This window comes from Lupinus angustifolius, chromosome LG09 (genome assembly GCF_001865875.1).
Source record: "Lupinus angustifolius cultivar Tanjil chromosome LG09, LupAngTanjil_v1.0, whole genome shotgun sequence".
NCBI lineage: Eukaryota > Viridiplantae > Streptophyta > Magnoliopsida > Fabales > Fabaceae > Lupinus > Lupinus angustifolius.
The window spans coordinates 19,256,187-19,270,507 of NC_032017.1; the positions used below are offsets into that span (position 1 = coordinate 19,256,187).

General features: G+C 33.4%; 1 protein-coding gene across 2 annotated transcripts; it reads left to right on the plus strand.

Annotated features, from left to right (window-relative positions):
• On the plus strand, positions 1 to 13,995 carry LOC109357375 (ABC transporter G family member 31-like). Of its 2 annotated transcripts, XM_019601303.1 has the most exons (25): positions 1 to 46; positions 165 to 533; positions 819 to 939; positions 1,072 to 1,160; positions 1,817 to 1,901; positions 4,095 to 4,257; positions 4,429 to 4,505; positions 4,786 to 4,930; positions 5,386 to 5,687; positions 5,768 to 6,049; positions 6,888 to 7,204; positions 7,285 to 7,445; positions 7,525 to 7,628; positions 8,160 to 8,316; positions 8,487 to 8,552; positions 8,678 to 8,805; positions 8,935 to 9,267; positions 9,347 to 9,637; positions 9,733 to 9,816; positions 10,922 to 11,055; positions 11,315 to 11,542; positions 11,839 to 12,010; positions 12,096 to 12,183; positions 12,659 to 12,825; positions 13,299 to 13,580. In XM_019601303.1, the coding sequence occupies exons 2-25, from the start codon at positions 193 to 195 to the stop codon at positions 13,578 to 13,580; spliced, it is 4,317 nt and encodes a 1,438-aa protein (XP_019456848.1). In that variant the 5' UTR covers positions 1 to 46; positions 165 to 192. The 2 variants fall into 2 exon arrangements, with proteins under 2 accessions (XP_019456848.1, XP_019456849.1); XM_019601304.1 differs by lacking the exon at positions 1 to 46 and having other exon boundaries at positions 193 to 533; positions 13,299 to 13,995.

The following is a 14,321-nucleotide window of genomic DNA, read 5'->3' on the forward strand; positions in this document are numbered from 1 at the left end:
AAGACTAAGTCTATAGGAATTGAGAGTGCTCTGTTTTAGTTGCTTAGTGAGTAATGGATAGCTTTTGTTTAGGAATATTTCACTGATATTGGTTATTTTGTTATATGCTGTAATGCCTATTTAAAAGCCTATCTTAATGAATAATAATCACTCTATTTTTTCAGTTTCAATTGGAAGTTAACAGAGATAAGTATGGCGGCTTCTGATGGAAGTGAATACTTCGAGATAGGATCGATGGGAAGCGAGAGCTTCGCCAGGGCGTCAAACGCTGATACGGTGGCGGAGGATGAGGAGGAGTTACAGTGGGCGGCGCTTTCGCGGTTGCCGTCGCAGAAGCGCATTAACTACGCTGTTCTTCGTGCATCCTCTTCCCGCAGGCAACCACCGCAAGCTGACGGAGGAGGATCGGAAAACTTAATCGATGTCAGGAAACTCAATCGCTTCCACCGCGAACTTGTTGTTAAAAAGGCACTCGCCACTAACGATCAAGACAACTTCCGCCTCCTATCCGCCATCAAAGAACGCCTCGATAGGTTCCATTTCGATTTCAAATCACCTATGCTTATTATCGTATTTTTTAATTTTTTGTTTAGATCGCGATAGCAAAAATTGTGTCAAATTGAAATAATGCATGATGCATCTATCACTGCGGTTGCATGATATAATGATTACTTCCAAAATAGTAATATTATATTTATTTTTTTCTCCAATCGGTTGCAGTTAAGTTGAGATTATAGTAAGAGAAAAAAAGAATGTTTGATTCTGGTTTGTTAATTTATGGCCATGTCACGTTGTGTTGTTGTTGATGATGGCTATAGGGTTGGATTGGAGGTGCCGAAGATTGAGGTGAGGTATAAGAACTTGACCGTGAGCGCTAATGTTCAAATGGGTTCCAGAGCTCTGCCAACACTCATCAATTATAGTCGGGACCTCGTTGAGGTTAATTTCATCATGATGTTATTCTCTATTCATTTCTGTTTTCTCATATTCATATAGGTTTTTTTACGTGTGTTGTTTTGTAATTGATGAAGTCGAATATGAATGCCTCTAACCGTATGCTGTTGAGAGCAGGGTATCTTTACCAAAATGAGGATATTTCGACCTAAACGGCACAAACTAACCATATTGAACGATGTCAGTGGCGTCATCAAACCTGGAAGGTGAATACTGTGCTCCTTCCTCATGTTACTTTCTAATACAGTAATACCATGGTTTTCAAATCCAGGTTGTTATTATCGCATAATCATGGATAATTGTTTAAAAAAAATTTATTACCAAGTAATTAAGTATTAGATAGATTTTTTAAATTTATAATAAATTTTAAACTATAATGAAACTACTAATTATCTTATTTTTAATTTAAATTCAAATATGTTATTTTCATAAATGTACAAAAATTAGAAGATCGTAAATTAAAAAATTGAACTTAAATTTAAAAAGTGACATATGCTGTATTTTGGAGCAGAGGGAATTCATGAAATTGTTATGTTCAAGGTTGAATATAATGAAATAATACTTGAGTACAATTATGATAGGATTACAAAGACTCCCAAACTGAAATATCACAAATTCAATCTAAACACTTACGATATATATTTATTCTCAACTTCAAAACCATATTTCTTCAAATTTTGGGCAAGTTCGGTCCAATAGAGTTATTTCTAGTTCATGTGATGAAATAAGCAGTGCTATGGATATTATTTGCGATATTGGGACGTGAAAATAATATTATCACGGGTGAGATGTTCTTTATTTGTTGGTTCAAAAGTTTCACGTGTGCTCCGTTGTAATCTGCATCTCATTTCTTGCTCTTCAGAATGACTTTGCTACTTGGACCTCCAGGAGCGGGCAAATCCACCTTACTTTGTGCACTCGCGGGCAAGCTTGATAGCAACCTGAAGGTGCTACCTGTATTTTGTTGTATGAGTAGTATTAATGTGTTAATTAACATAAATCGTAGACGTGGAACATGCATGGGAAGTGAATATAACAACTTTGAAAAAATATAAAATATAATACGTTATGATATGTGGCATAGAATCAATACAATTTTAATAATAAATATTTATATGTATCGGTATAAAATAAAAGAGGTATAAATTAAGAGATATAAGTTAAAAATATTCATATTGTTAAAAAATCCAGCAGAAGTATCCGATGATGTCATGCTAATTATATTAATATTAAAGTGGGTGCGTCTAAAATTATGACACGCTCATAAACGGAAAAAAAGTTACATTGAAAGTTATTATAGACTTATAGCAACTAGCCAACTAGCAAGAATAGTGGTCTTGGAGATTAAAGTTCGGAATATTGAAAATTCATATTTTTGTGTTTATGCCAGCGGTATGATGCACTTCAGTGAAAATTTATAGCAAGAATTGCTGTTCTTCAAAATAAACTTCTGAACGTTGAGAACTCATTTTTCTTGTTATGCCACCAATATATTGCATTGTAGTTTGATCTATTTAAATTAAAATATTTTGTTGAAATGTCTCCAATTTTTTTAAATGTACTGTATCTTAATATATTACTTAGTGTTCAAATAATAGTCAGTCCAATCGTAATAAATTGAGGTTGTTGAGTTTTATACATCATCATTATCATATATTAATTATTTTTAATTATTATTGACTATTTAAATAATAATACAAATAAATAATAGATAACTTAAAAAATATTGTGAATCTTAGGCAAACCTAACTATTGATTAGGATTAAGAATCATATACTTAAAAAGCCTAATTTTTAAGTGATTATACTATTATAGTCTAATAAGTGTAAAATTAATGAGTCAATAATAAATAATTAATCTATAAACATGGTAAACACAGAGTTGGGTTACTCTTCCATGATGGAGAGGAGAATGTATTTTTTCCTCTTAGTTTTAAGGATATATTTATTTTCTCACTATAAATAATAGGATATAATTGTCATTTCATTTATTTTTCTTTATTATTGGTATGAGCTTTTCTTTATGTTTTATATTGTGTTTGATTCTAGTGAAAATATGAGGAATGAAAAGAGATGAAGGAAAAAGATGAGGGAAACAAAAAATATGTGGGTTTCCTTCTCAAATGTAGGAGAAAAACACATGTAAAATAATCATTTAAATAAAATGATCACAATATCTTCTAAACCCTCACTTTCGTAATATTCTTTCCCTTTTTCCTTAAAATCAATTTTCTCCTCAAAAAGTTTGTCACTACAACCATACAAACAAATAAAACTTTAACATTCTAATCCATTTTTTTCCTTTTCTAATTTCAATCAAAGTGTATTTCTTTTCTCATTTGTTCTAACTCATGCAACTTACTTTAATTTTTTTTATCTATTATTATTATTATTATTGATTCATTCGGTAGAATATGAATGTTTTACATAATAATAATAAATGCATTTATTTTTACTTTATTTTAGTTTTAATTATTTTTGGAGAACTTATAATTTATTAGGTGATATATTTGTATTGTTCTTCTCTAGATGTGTTTTTCTTTAGATTTTTTGTTTTATCTAAAAGTGTTTGATATTTATACTCATAGAAGTTAGTTTGGTGAAAAATATATGAATCTCTTATGTTTTGTTCAGGTTAAAAACAAAGTAATAATAACATAAATATTGTAAATTGACATTTCTTATTCAAAGTATTTATGTAAATTCACAAATATACTTTTTTTCTTCTTCCACTTTTGCACAACCAAACAAGAGAATAAAAAAAAAATATAATCTTCTTTCATTTTTTTCCTTTTAAACCCACAAATAATTTTTTACCCCAATTTTTATTTCTTTTCATTATTAGTTAAACTTTTTTCCCTTCGTTTTCCCCTTCCACTTTAGTTTATGAACTAAACATAGTGTTAGTGTGTTTTTCCTTATGAGCTCTAGAAGCTCTCTTTTCCTCATCATTGATTAATGCAATTCAGTCCAGATTTTTCTAGTTTTTTTGTCAATAATGGTGCACTATAAACTCTAAATGCAATTGCACTTTAGAAAGGCCAAACCCGAAAATCATAAGCTGTCATTCTTCAAAAAACTAAGCTCATGTTGTAATGCGCTCTTTTCATAAATCTTATTCTTTCTGTTCAATTTGAACAGAAAAATGGTATTATAACATACAATGGCACTGAGCTAGACGAGTTCCATGTGAAAAGGACTTCTGCATACATTAGCCAAACCGATAATCACATTGCAGAACTGACAGTACGAGAAACTTTTGACTTTGCTGCTAGATGTCAAGGTGCAAAAGAAGGTTTTGCAGGTATATTCACTTTATTAAGGCGAATGCTTAGTATATTTGACAAATAAACTTCTACCGCAAAATGCGTACACAGGAATGACAAGATAGTGTAGTTTACATCCCATGATTTTTTTCTGACAAGTTTACTTGCTGCTTCCCCCCTTAAGTCTTCTTTTCATTTTCTTCTTACAGAATATACGAATGATTTGGCCCGCCTAGAGAAGGAAAGGAACATACACCCTAGTCCAGAAATTGATGCATTTATGAAGGTCGTCATCTTATAAATGAATTGTAGTGTATAAAGACTCAGAACCATTATTTATATAACAAAACCGTATTACTATGAGGGACCTACTTTTTTGGATAGAAAAGGGAAACACAATTTTTTTCTTCTATTTCCCACCTCTTTATCAAAAAGGAAGGTGCCACCCTTTGAATTACAATATTGTTGCAAAAAAATGTTATTGAGGAAAAAATAACTCATGCATGCAATTGTTAAGATCTGACTACGTATAACGTATCTTATGTGAAATTTAATTAACTCTACAGGCATCATCTGTTGGTGGTAAAAAGCACAGTGTGAACACAGACTACATTTTGAAAGTGCTTGGCCTTGATGTATGTTCAGAGACAATAGTTGGCAATGATATGCTAAGGGGTGTTTCCGGTGGCCAAAGAAAGAGAGTTACATCAGGTTTGTCTCCCTCCCTTTCCGGGAATAACTGCATGTGTCTTCAGCTTCATCAATTTTGGTTCTATCTCAGATCCTGCTCATTTTTGTTTCACTTTAGGTGAAATTAATGTTTCTAATTATACTGTGTGACGATTGTTGACTAAATCATATGGATATTTCTTTGTAATTCTATTTTCAACATCCAGTAGAAGGAAAGCGATACATAGACTTGTGAGTGCTACATTTCCGTGAAAAGGCTATTGTTTTTTACATGTATTGACACAGTTTTTGGTAATGGTGCTTGTAGCCACTATATTGCTTCACAGGTGAATTAGGCATTTAGATAATCAAAAGAGGACGACTTTTATAAATGTTGTGGCTTTATTTGAACTAAAAGAGTTAAAATATTGTGATGACTCTGATTTAAGTTGCGCATAATTGCACCAATCAATGACATGTTATGTTGCACCTTTCAGGAGAAATGATTGTTGGTCCAAGAAAAACACTATTTATGGATGAAATATCAACTGGACTTGATAGTTCTACAACATTCCAGATAGTGAAATGCATAAAGAATTTTGTTCATCAGATGGACGCTACAGTCCTCATGGCCCTCCTTCAGCCAGCTCCTGAAACATTTAACCTATTTGATGATCTGGTGCTTCTATCAGAAGGGCATGTGATATATCAAGGCCCTCTAGAAGATGTGCTCGAGTTTTTTGAGTCAGTTGGATTCAAACTTCCATCACGTAAGGGGATTGCAGACTTTCTTCAGGAGGTAAATTTTCTTAACATACTTTTATGGTCCAGTAATCTTTAGTTAAATTATTGCTCACTTAAATTCTTTTCTTTTATCAGGTGACTTCTAAAAAGGATCAAGCTCAATACTGGGCTGATCCTTCAAAACCATATCGATTTATCTCTGTTAGTGAGATTGCAGAAGCCTTCAAAAATTCCCGATTTGGAAGTTATGTGGAGTCCATGCAGGCTCATCCATATGATAAATCAAAGGGTCACCCTGCAGCTCTGGCTAAAACTGAATATGCTGTGTCAAAGTGGGAGATCTCTAAGGCTTGCTTTGAACGAGAAGTCCTTTTGATAAAAAGGCATAGTTTTCTCTATATTTTTAGGACCTTCCAGGTATTCTGCTTGATTTGACATGCTATTTAAATTGGTTCTCTGGACTTTTTTTTAATTTCATATTTGCAAAGATACTATTACTCTTTTCTATGTGAAGTCGTTATTAATTGAAAGTCATACCATAGTTTAGGACTCAAAAGTCCAAACCATACTTTTCTATGAACTAGTAGTCTAGTACTGTAAAGGAACATACTAAATACTAAATAGTTTGATAGTTTCAAAGAAACAGGAATTTTATATCCTGACACTGTTCCTTCATAACAATTGGATATGTCATATGCATGGTTTCTTGTTCTCAACTTTTCACCATGAATCCATCAAAGGATATCATGCAGGTAGTCCTTCAACAGTCTTGAGTTCTGATTTCAATATCTATTTACAATGCATGGCCTCATTGGTCATGTCATAAAACAACCACTTAATGGAATCTATTTTAGATTTGTTCCTTAAAAGCTATACTTCAATTCTCGTTGCAACTAGAATCAGTTGTTTTTCCATGATATCTACGATGTTTACTGCCTTATTTTGGCTTTAACTATATACTCTGCTAGTGTACATCAGTTGTTTTTCCAATTCATGTGCTTCAGGTCTCTGTGATGGTGACTTGAGTAGAATAATCTCATATTAATCAAAATTCTGGAGCGATATATACTGTTGTGACATTGAGTGTTAACTCTTCTTAACAATGTATAACGATTAACATTATTAATCTTCAAGGATATATGATCTGATTAAATGATCTCAAACTCCTACATCATAAATTATGATAGTTGTAATTAATTTTGACAACGTTTTTCCACAGTATTTTGATGTATTTTAATTTTCTCATTTTCCAAAGGTTGCTTTTGTTGGATTTGTCACGTGTACAATATTCCTGCGAACAAGGTTACATCCCACAGATGAGAGCAATGGAAATCTATATCTTTCTGCTCTATTTTTTGGGCTTGTTCACATGATGTTTAATGGTTTTTCTGAGCTGCCTCTCATGATAACTCGGCTCCCAGTATTTTATAAGCAAAGAGATAATTTGTTCTATCCTGCATGGGCTTGGTCTCTCTCCAGTTGGATTCTCCGTGTACCCTACTCTGTTATTGAGGCTGTTATTTGGACTGTTGTTGTATACTACACTGTTGGATTTGCCCCTTCTGCAGGAAGGTATGTTAATTTCATTATATTAATTATCTGTTGCAAATTATTTAATCCTTTTGTTTATTTCATTCTATTAAATATTTCAGGTTTTTCCGCTACATGCTGGTACTTTTTGTAGTGCACCAAATGGCATTAGGTCTCTTTCGGATGATGGCTGCTATTGCACGGGATATGGTTCTTGCCAATACATTTGGATCAGCTGCACTGCTGATTATATTCTTGTTGGGAGGATTTATTGTCCCAAAAGGTAGGCGACACGTAATTTAATAGATAACTGTTAATTGCATTGCTGTTAGCAATTAGTGATTTGGATGTTATTTTTTCAGGAATGATTAAGCCATGGTGGATTTGGGGATACTGGTTGTCACCCCTTACCTATGGACAACGTGCAATTACAGTTAATGAATTTACTGCTACAAGATGGCAGAAGGTATTTTATTCTGGCTTTGAGCAATCTTCTTTTTTTATAAGTTACTTTATGAAGAAATTCATTAGTTACTCTACCTAAAATATTAGGTTGTTAGGTATAGTCCCAAGAATAGCGCTTGTTTTTTACTTTAATACGACGTTGAACGTAATCCTAATAGACAATCTTAATCTGGAAGAGTGTTAATTTAGAAAATAATAATATCACACACTTCCTCCATGCATCCCTTTTTACTCATACTAACCATTGATCAAAATACTTTTTCTTTTAAGGCAATGATAAATGATCAATGGATTTAAAATATTATCCAATTTCTTTTGTACATGCCATTTCATTACACCCTTAATCTATTTCCTTTAGGAATAATATAACAAGAGGATCATACTTATTGATACACACCATCACACACCCTCTTTCTTTTTACCAAAACATGTTAAGTGTGAAGTGATGTAGGGGAAAAATGATGTTTAGTTAACCAATTCATATTTGGAATGGTTGCATAATATTTATGATTATTACACCTATGGTATGCAGAAATCAGCAACTGGGGACAACACCATTGGTCACAATGTTCTCCGTTCACACAGCTTACCAACTCAGGATGGTTGGTATTGGGGTGGTCTAGGAGTTTTGATCCTCTATGCACTTTTCTTCAACAACATGGTCACTGTGGCCTTGGCCTATCTGGATCGTATGTTTTGAATATTATTTTCTGTATCTTTTTTCTTCCCATTTCATAGCATGTATTCTCTCTTCATATGCAATAATCATTCACTTTGTAAAGTGAATTTCTCTAGTGACAGATAATTAATTGTGTTATTTTTTCATAATTCATTTTTAGTCTCTATTTTTTTAATGCAGCACTCCGTAAAGCTCGGACAGTTATTCCTCAAGATGATGAGCCAGAAAAGAAATCTTCAAGAGACGGTAATGAGCCAACAATAATTTGCATGAATTGTTGTGTATTATCTTCTTCACTCTGCTGAGCCAGATAGTCAAATATTAAAAACATATCAATAAAAAATGTCACAATTCATCACTTGGTTTTGCAGTTAATAATCAGGGCACTGAATTGAGGAACAAGGGAAGAGAAGACACTAATGCAAAAGGAATGATTCTTCCATTTCAACCATTGACAATGACATTCCATAATGTCAATTATTTTGTTGATATGCCAAAGGTGGGGGTATTTTATTGTCTAACTCTATTAAGTGAATAACTATGTCATAAATGTACTGAATAAATCGCAAGGAAATTTAGGACAGATCTCTTTTCCATTAACTGATTCTAATGGTACTTTGTGTATCAGGAGATAAGCAAGCAAGGCATACCAGAAACTAGGTTGCAGCTCTTGTCAAGTGTGAGTGGAGTTTTTTCACCAGGTGTCCTTACAGCATTAGTGGGATCTAGTGGGGCTGGGAAGACCACTTTGATGGATGTTCTTGCAGGGAGGAAAACTGGAGGGTATATTGAAGGGGACATTAAAATATCTGGTTACCCAAAAGAGCAACGGACATTTGCCAGAATATCCGGATATGTTGAACAAAATGATATACATTCTCCTCAAGTAACTATTGAAGAGTCCCTATGGTTTTCTGCCTCTCTTCGCCTTCCAAAGGAAGTCGGCATCGAAAAAAGACGTGTGAGTTGTTTTGTGACAAACTGTATATCTGACTGTACTGAGATATTGTCAAACTTTAGTGCACTGAAATATTTTACAGGAATTTGTTGAAGGTGTAATGAAACTAGTAGAGCTTGATACTCTGAGAAATGCGTTGGTTGGTATGCCAGGTAGTTCTGGCTTATCAACAGAGCAGAGGAAGCGATTAACAATAGCAGTGGAGCTAGTAGCAAACCCTTCAATTATTTTTATGGATGAACCTACATCTGGACTTGATGCACGTGCAGCAGCAATTGTTATGCGAACTGTTCGTAATACTGTTGATACCGGAAGAACTGTGGTTTGCACCATACATCAACCAAGTATTGATATATTTGAAGCCTTTGATGAAGTTAGTTCAATTACTGCTTAGTCAATTGATTGGTCTATAACTAATGATGCACTAGTTTCAATCGAGAGTCTAAACCTTTGGTTTTTGACTGCCAGTTACTTCTTATGAAACGCGGGGGAAGAGTAATATATGGGGGAAAGCTTGGTGAGCAGTCACAAATAATGATAGACTACTTTCAGGTGACATTACACTTTAGTTTATTTATATTTAAAATTTCCTCAGTCCTATATCATGAATTAAAATTTATGTTCCATTTGTTTGACACAAAAAAAGTTATCGTCCAGGGATGCTTCTGTGTTTTTAAGCTTCTTTTAAAGATTTAATTTGAGTTTTTATTTTTCCAGATAATTTTTAAGCTCAATCAAACAAATACATAATATTAAATCCAATCAAATGAACTCTTAATCTAGCAATTAAGAAAACACCATATTCCTTAGGCAGATAATATATATAACAACATTTAGTGTTACATTCTATTAAAAAGTTGAACCTTATTGGCTCTCCTCTTGAGATGCCTATCTTTTCGGAAGGATGAGGAATTAAGGATCACATATCTCCATTCATGTATTACTTTGTATCCTAAGCTAATTAGAAAACTTCATTCCATTAAAAAAAATCATAAGAACTGAAATTAATATTTTTAGTATTATTTTGTGAAATTTGACTGGTTGAGGACATGAGTACAGAAAATTATGTTACAAGAGTATACTTGTCCCTTTTCTAGAAAGCTTTATTTTCTGTAAACTAAATCTAGATTTTTTTAATTCGAACTTCTGGCACCTGCCTGGACTAATGAAAACATCCTGTTCTTCCTTCAAAATGTTTTTGCTACAATGGATATGATTACCTCGTTCTTTCAGTTATTACATTTACCCTCAGTTTGTAGTTAATTCTTCGGCTTTAAACTTTCAATTAAAGGAGTTATCAATTATGATCATGTCAGCCTATTGTTCATAGGTTTAGGACCAATTTTAATGAATTTCTGATGTAGGAGCTGTCAGAAAAAGGAAAGAGGGCATACAAAAGAACATGCAGCTAGAAAGAGATGAGATAGAATAAGGAAGGGGGGAATAATGTAGATTTCCATTATTCTTAATTAAGGCAATCGTCATTTTTTATAGTCTAGATGTAAACTTTGACCATTATTTGGCATCTCTCATTATCTACACTATCCGTGAAAAGGCTATAAAACAAAAAAATGCCCTAGTAAACAGGAATCAAGTGTGCTTCTATATGATGTTTATGTGTTTTGGTTTGTGATTGTTTTCCGTCTACTTTGTGCAGAGAATCAGAGGAATCTCATCTATTCCAGATGGCTACAATCCAGCTACCTGGGTGCTTGAGGTTACTACATCTGCTGCTGAAGAGAGAATTGATGCCGATTTTGCGGATATTTATAAGAATTCTGACCAGTTCAGGTAATTTTAATGTTTTTTAAGTGCCCAGCCAAAGTCCTATTTTCTTAAATTCTACTGCACCATATCAAATAGTTCCATAGATGCGGTAGAATATGATAAAAAAAATCTATTTTATATTTATTACATTTTATTTAATAGATAGAACAGAATAGTATATACTAAACATTATTAAAAAGTAGGAAGTTTAATTACAGAGGAAAATGATGATTGTAGTTGTTTTTGAGATGAATTATTGAACAGTTTAGTCAATGTTTTTCAGGGGGGTTGAAGCTAATATTTTGCAATTTGAACATCCTCCTCCTGGCTCAGAACCACTGAAGTTTGACACCATATATTCTCAAAACCTGATGTCTCAATTTTTGTTATGCTTATGGAAACAAAATCTTGTGTACTGGAGAAGTCCACCATATAATGCCATGAGGATGTTCTTCACCTTTGTCAGTGCTTTGATATTTGGCACCGTATTTTGGGATGTTGGTTCAAAAAGGTAACCGCCCTTTATGTTTTTTGTTGCAAGGAGAATTATTTTATTACTATAAGTAACACTGAACCAAAGAAGCCTGAGATAGACAAAGGAGTAGTACTCTCTATACGAGACTTTATAAAATATTATTTCTTGGGGTCTTTTAATCTTTAGCTAAATCACGCAAGGTTGAGTGCACGTTCCTGAGGTGAAAGCTGATAATTGATATATTATAATTGAATCCCAGATAGATTAATACTTGTTTCTGGGAAAGGTTTTCTATGCCACTAATGAAACAGTTATCATTTATAATCATGCAGGTCATCAACTCAAGATCTGATGGTGGTAATGGGAGCTCTTTATTCAGCATGCTTGTTTCTTGGGGTAAACAACGCTTCTTCGGTTCAACCAATAGTTTCAATAGAAAGGACAGTGTTTTATAGAGAGAAGGCAGCTGGAATGTACTCCCCAATCGCATATGCCGCTGCCCAAGTAGGTCATATAATGCTGGAAATTATTTCCGTGGTTAAACTTGTTATACAAATCGTATATAATGATAACTTAATATGGTTGACAGGGGCTTATAGAGGTACCATACATTGCAGTTCAGACAATATTATTTGGCATAATCACATATTTCATGGTCAATTTTGAAAGGACAGCTGGTAATGTTCAACTTCCATATGTGAATCTTTGTTGCTTTATCTATTTGGAATCGACTTACAATTTATAGTGATAGAAAACAGGGACCTTGTCTTCCCCCGTCCCCCAATTTCAGTGTGTTGAAATTGAGAAATGTAATTTTTACATACTTATTTTACATGAAAGTTTTTCACAGTTCTTTGTGGGAAATGAAGAAGGAAGAAAGTAGGTATTAGAAGCGAAATTTGTTTCCATTTTTTCACTTAAAGAAGTGTATATAATGTGCAGTATTTTTGTATAGAAGAAAAGATGTGCGGACAAAGTTGAAAATGATAGCATACTTATTACCTTGTTTGTCTTCAACTTTTATTGAGAATTAACATCTCACATGGGTAATTTAATTTTTAATATCAAGTGTGCTTTGTTTTCAAATGAAAAAGATAAATGTTTGCAGGCATTACATACACTTGACTTACGGATACTTTTTATTTATTGCAGGAAAGTTCTTTCTGTATCTTGTGTTCATGTTCCTAACCTTCACCTACTTCACCTTTTACGGCATGATGGCTGTTGGTCTTACTCCATCCCAACATCTGGCAGCTGTTATTTCTTCAGCGTTTTATTCTCTGTGGAATCTTCTTTCAGGTTTTCTGATTCCAAAATCGGTGAGTGATGCCATACTTGCAAAAACAATACTTTAATTTCAGTTCTTTTTCTCTTTTTACTCTTGTAACACATAAAACAGAATAGTAAACGAATTAATACAGTGCTGAAGGTTATACTGGCTGGCCAATTACTTAAAATACCACACATCATAGTTAGATATTTAACATCCAGAATCTTGTAGTTGATAGTGTAGTACAAAATCTTACACCTGGGGTTTATAATTTAACTATAACATTAGGGCGGGTAAGGTTTAGAGTAACATATCCCTTATTCTAGTTAATGCTATCATTACTGAATTGTTTTTTATATATGCTATGCTATGCTCTATAAGTAAAGAGCATTGTCGATTTCCATTATTTTACATGTATTGCTGCCAGCCAAATTCATTTTTGTTTCATGGTGTTTTTTAAACAAATGAAGGTTTATATTTCATTGACTGGTTCTAATGGCCGTTACTCTTGCTATGTTTCAGAGTATTCCAGGATGGTGGATTTGGTTCTACTATATCTGCCCGGTTTCATGGACGTTGCGTGGCATTATCACGTCTCAGCTTGGTGATGTAGAGAACATAATTGTAGGACCTGGATTCAAAGGCAGTGTGAAAGAATATTTAGCTTTTAGCCTTGGATATGAACATACAGTGAATGGATTTTCAGCTGTGGGGCTTTCAATAATAGTGCTTATTGGATTTGTTCTCCTCTTCTTCGGTTCTTTTGCTGTATCAGTCAAAGTTCTAAATTTCCAGAAGAGATGAGCGGATGATTTTGTTTGAAAAGATGGGACAAGCAGCTACTCTTTGACATCATAGTAGATGATTCCTGACATTGAGTGAAATGGTGGGTTTGGATAGCCATGTCCAGATATGGTGCTTGTGGGAATCATAGCTGCATGGGATGACCAGGTTTGATGTAGCTGATGAGGTCTTTTTTCTGTCACTCTAATTTTTAAGGCAAATAAGATGGCAATTGATTTGAGATATTATTTGAACATCATCAATTGCACCACTCTCAAAGAACAAAGTACTATTATTCTTTGGTAAATCACATACATGGAAGTGGTACACAATACTATTATTATTTTGAAAAAAGGTAGACAAGAATAAGTACATGAAAAATTGACACGAGAACAGTGACAGTGAGGGAAGGTGGGGAGAGGTAACAAAAGAAAAAGAACATTATGACGAAATTTTTTATAATTATTACCCAAAACAAACTCTCTACTCTCAAGTTTCTGATGGAACTCCAATTAAGCCTTAGTTTAAATGGCTCACACACTCCGTCTTGAAGAGAAGGAATAAACATTCATTCTGTTATATGTCAACGGGTGGTTTAGCTCCGAAATTGACCCTTCGATTTTGGTCTGCAACATAAAAAAACTGATGTCAAAAGAACTACTTGATTAGAAATTCTAACAAGCTAATTGGATAACTACAATAGATCATATCCTCAGTCATATGGTGATCTATATGTTAGGACCACATCTAATTTTGTGCTTC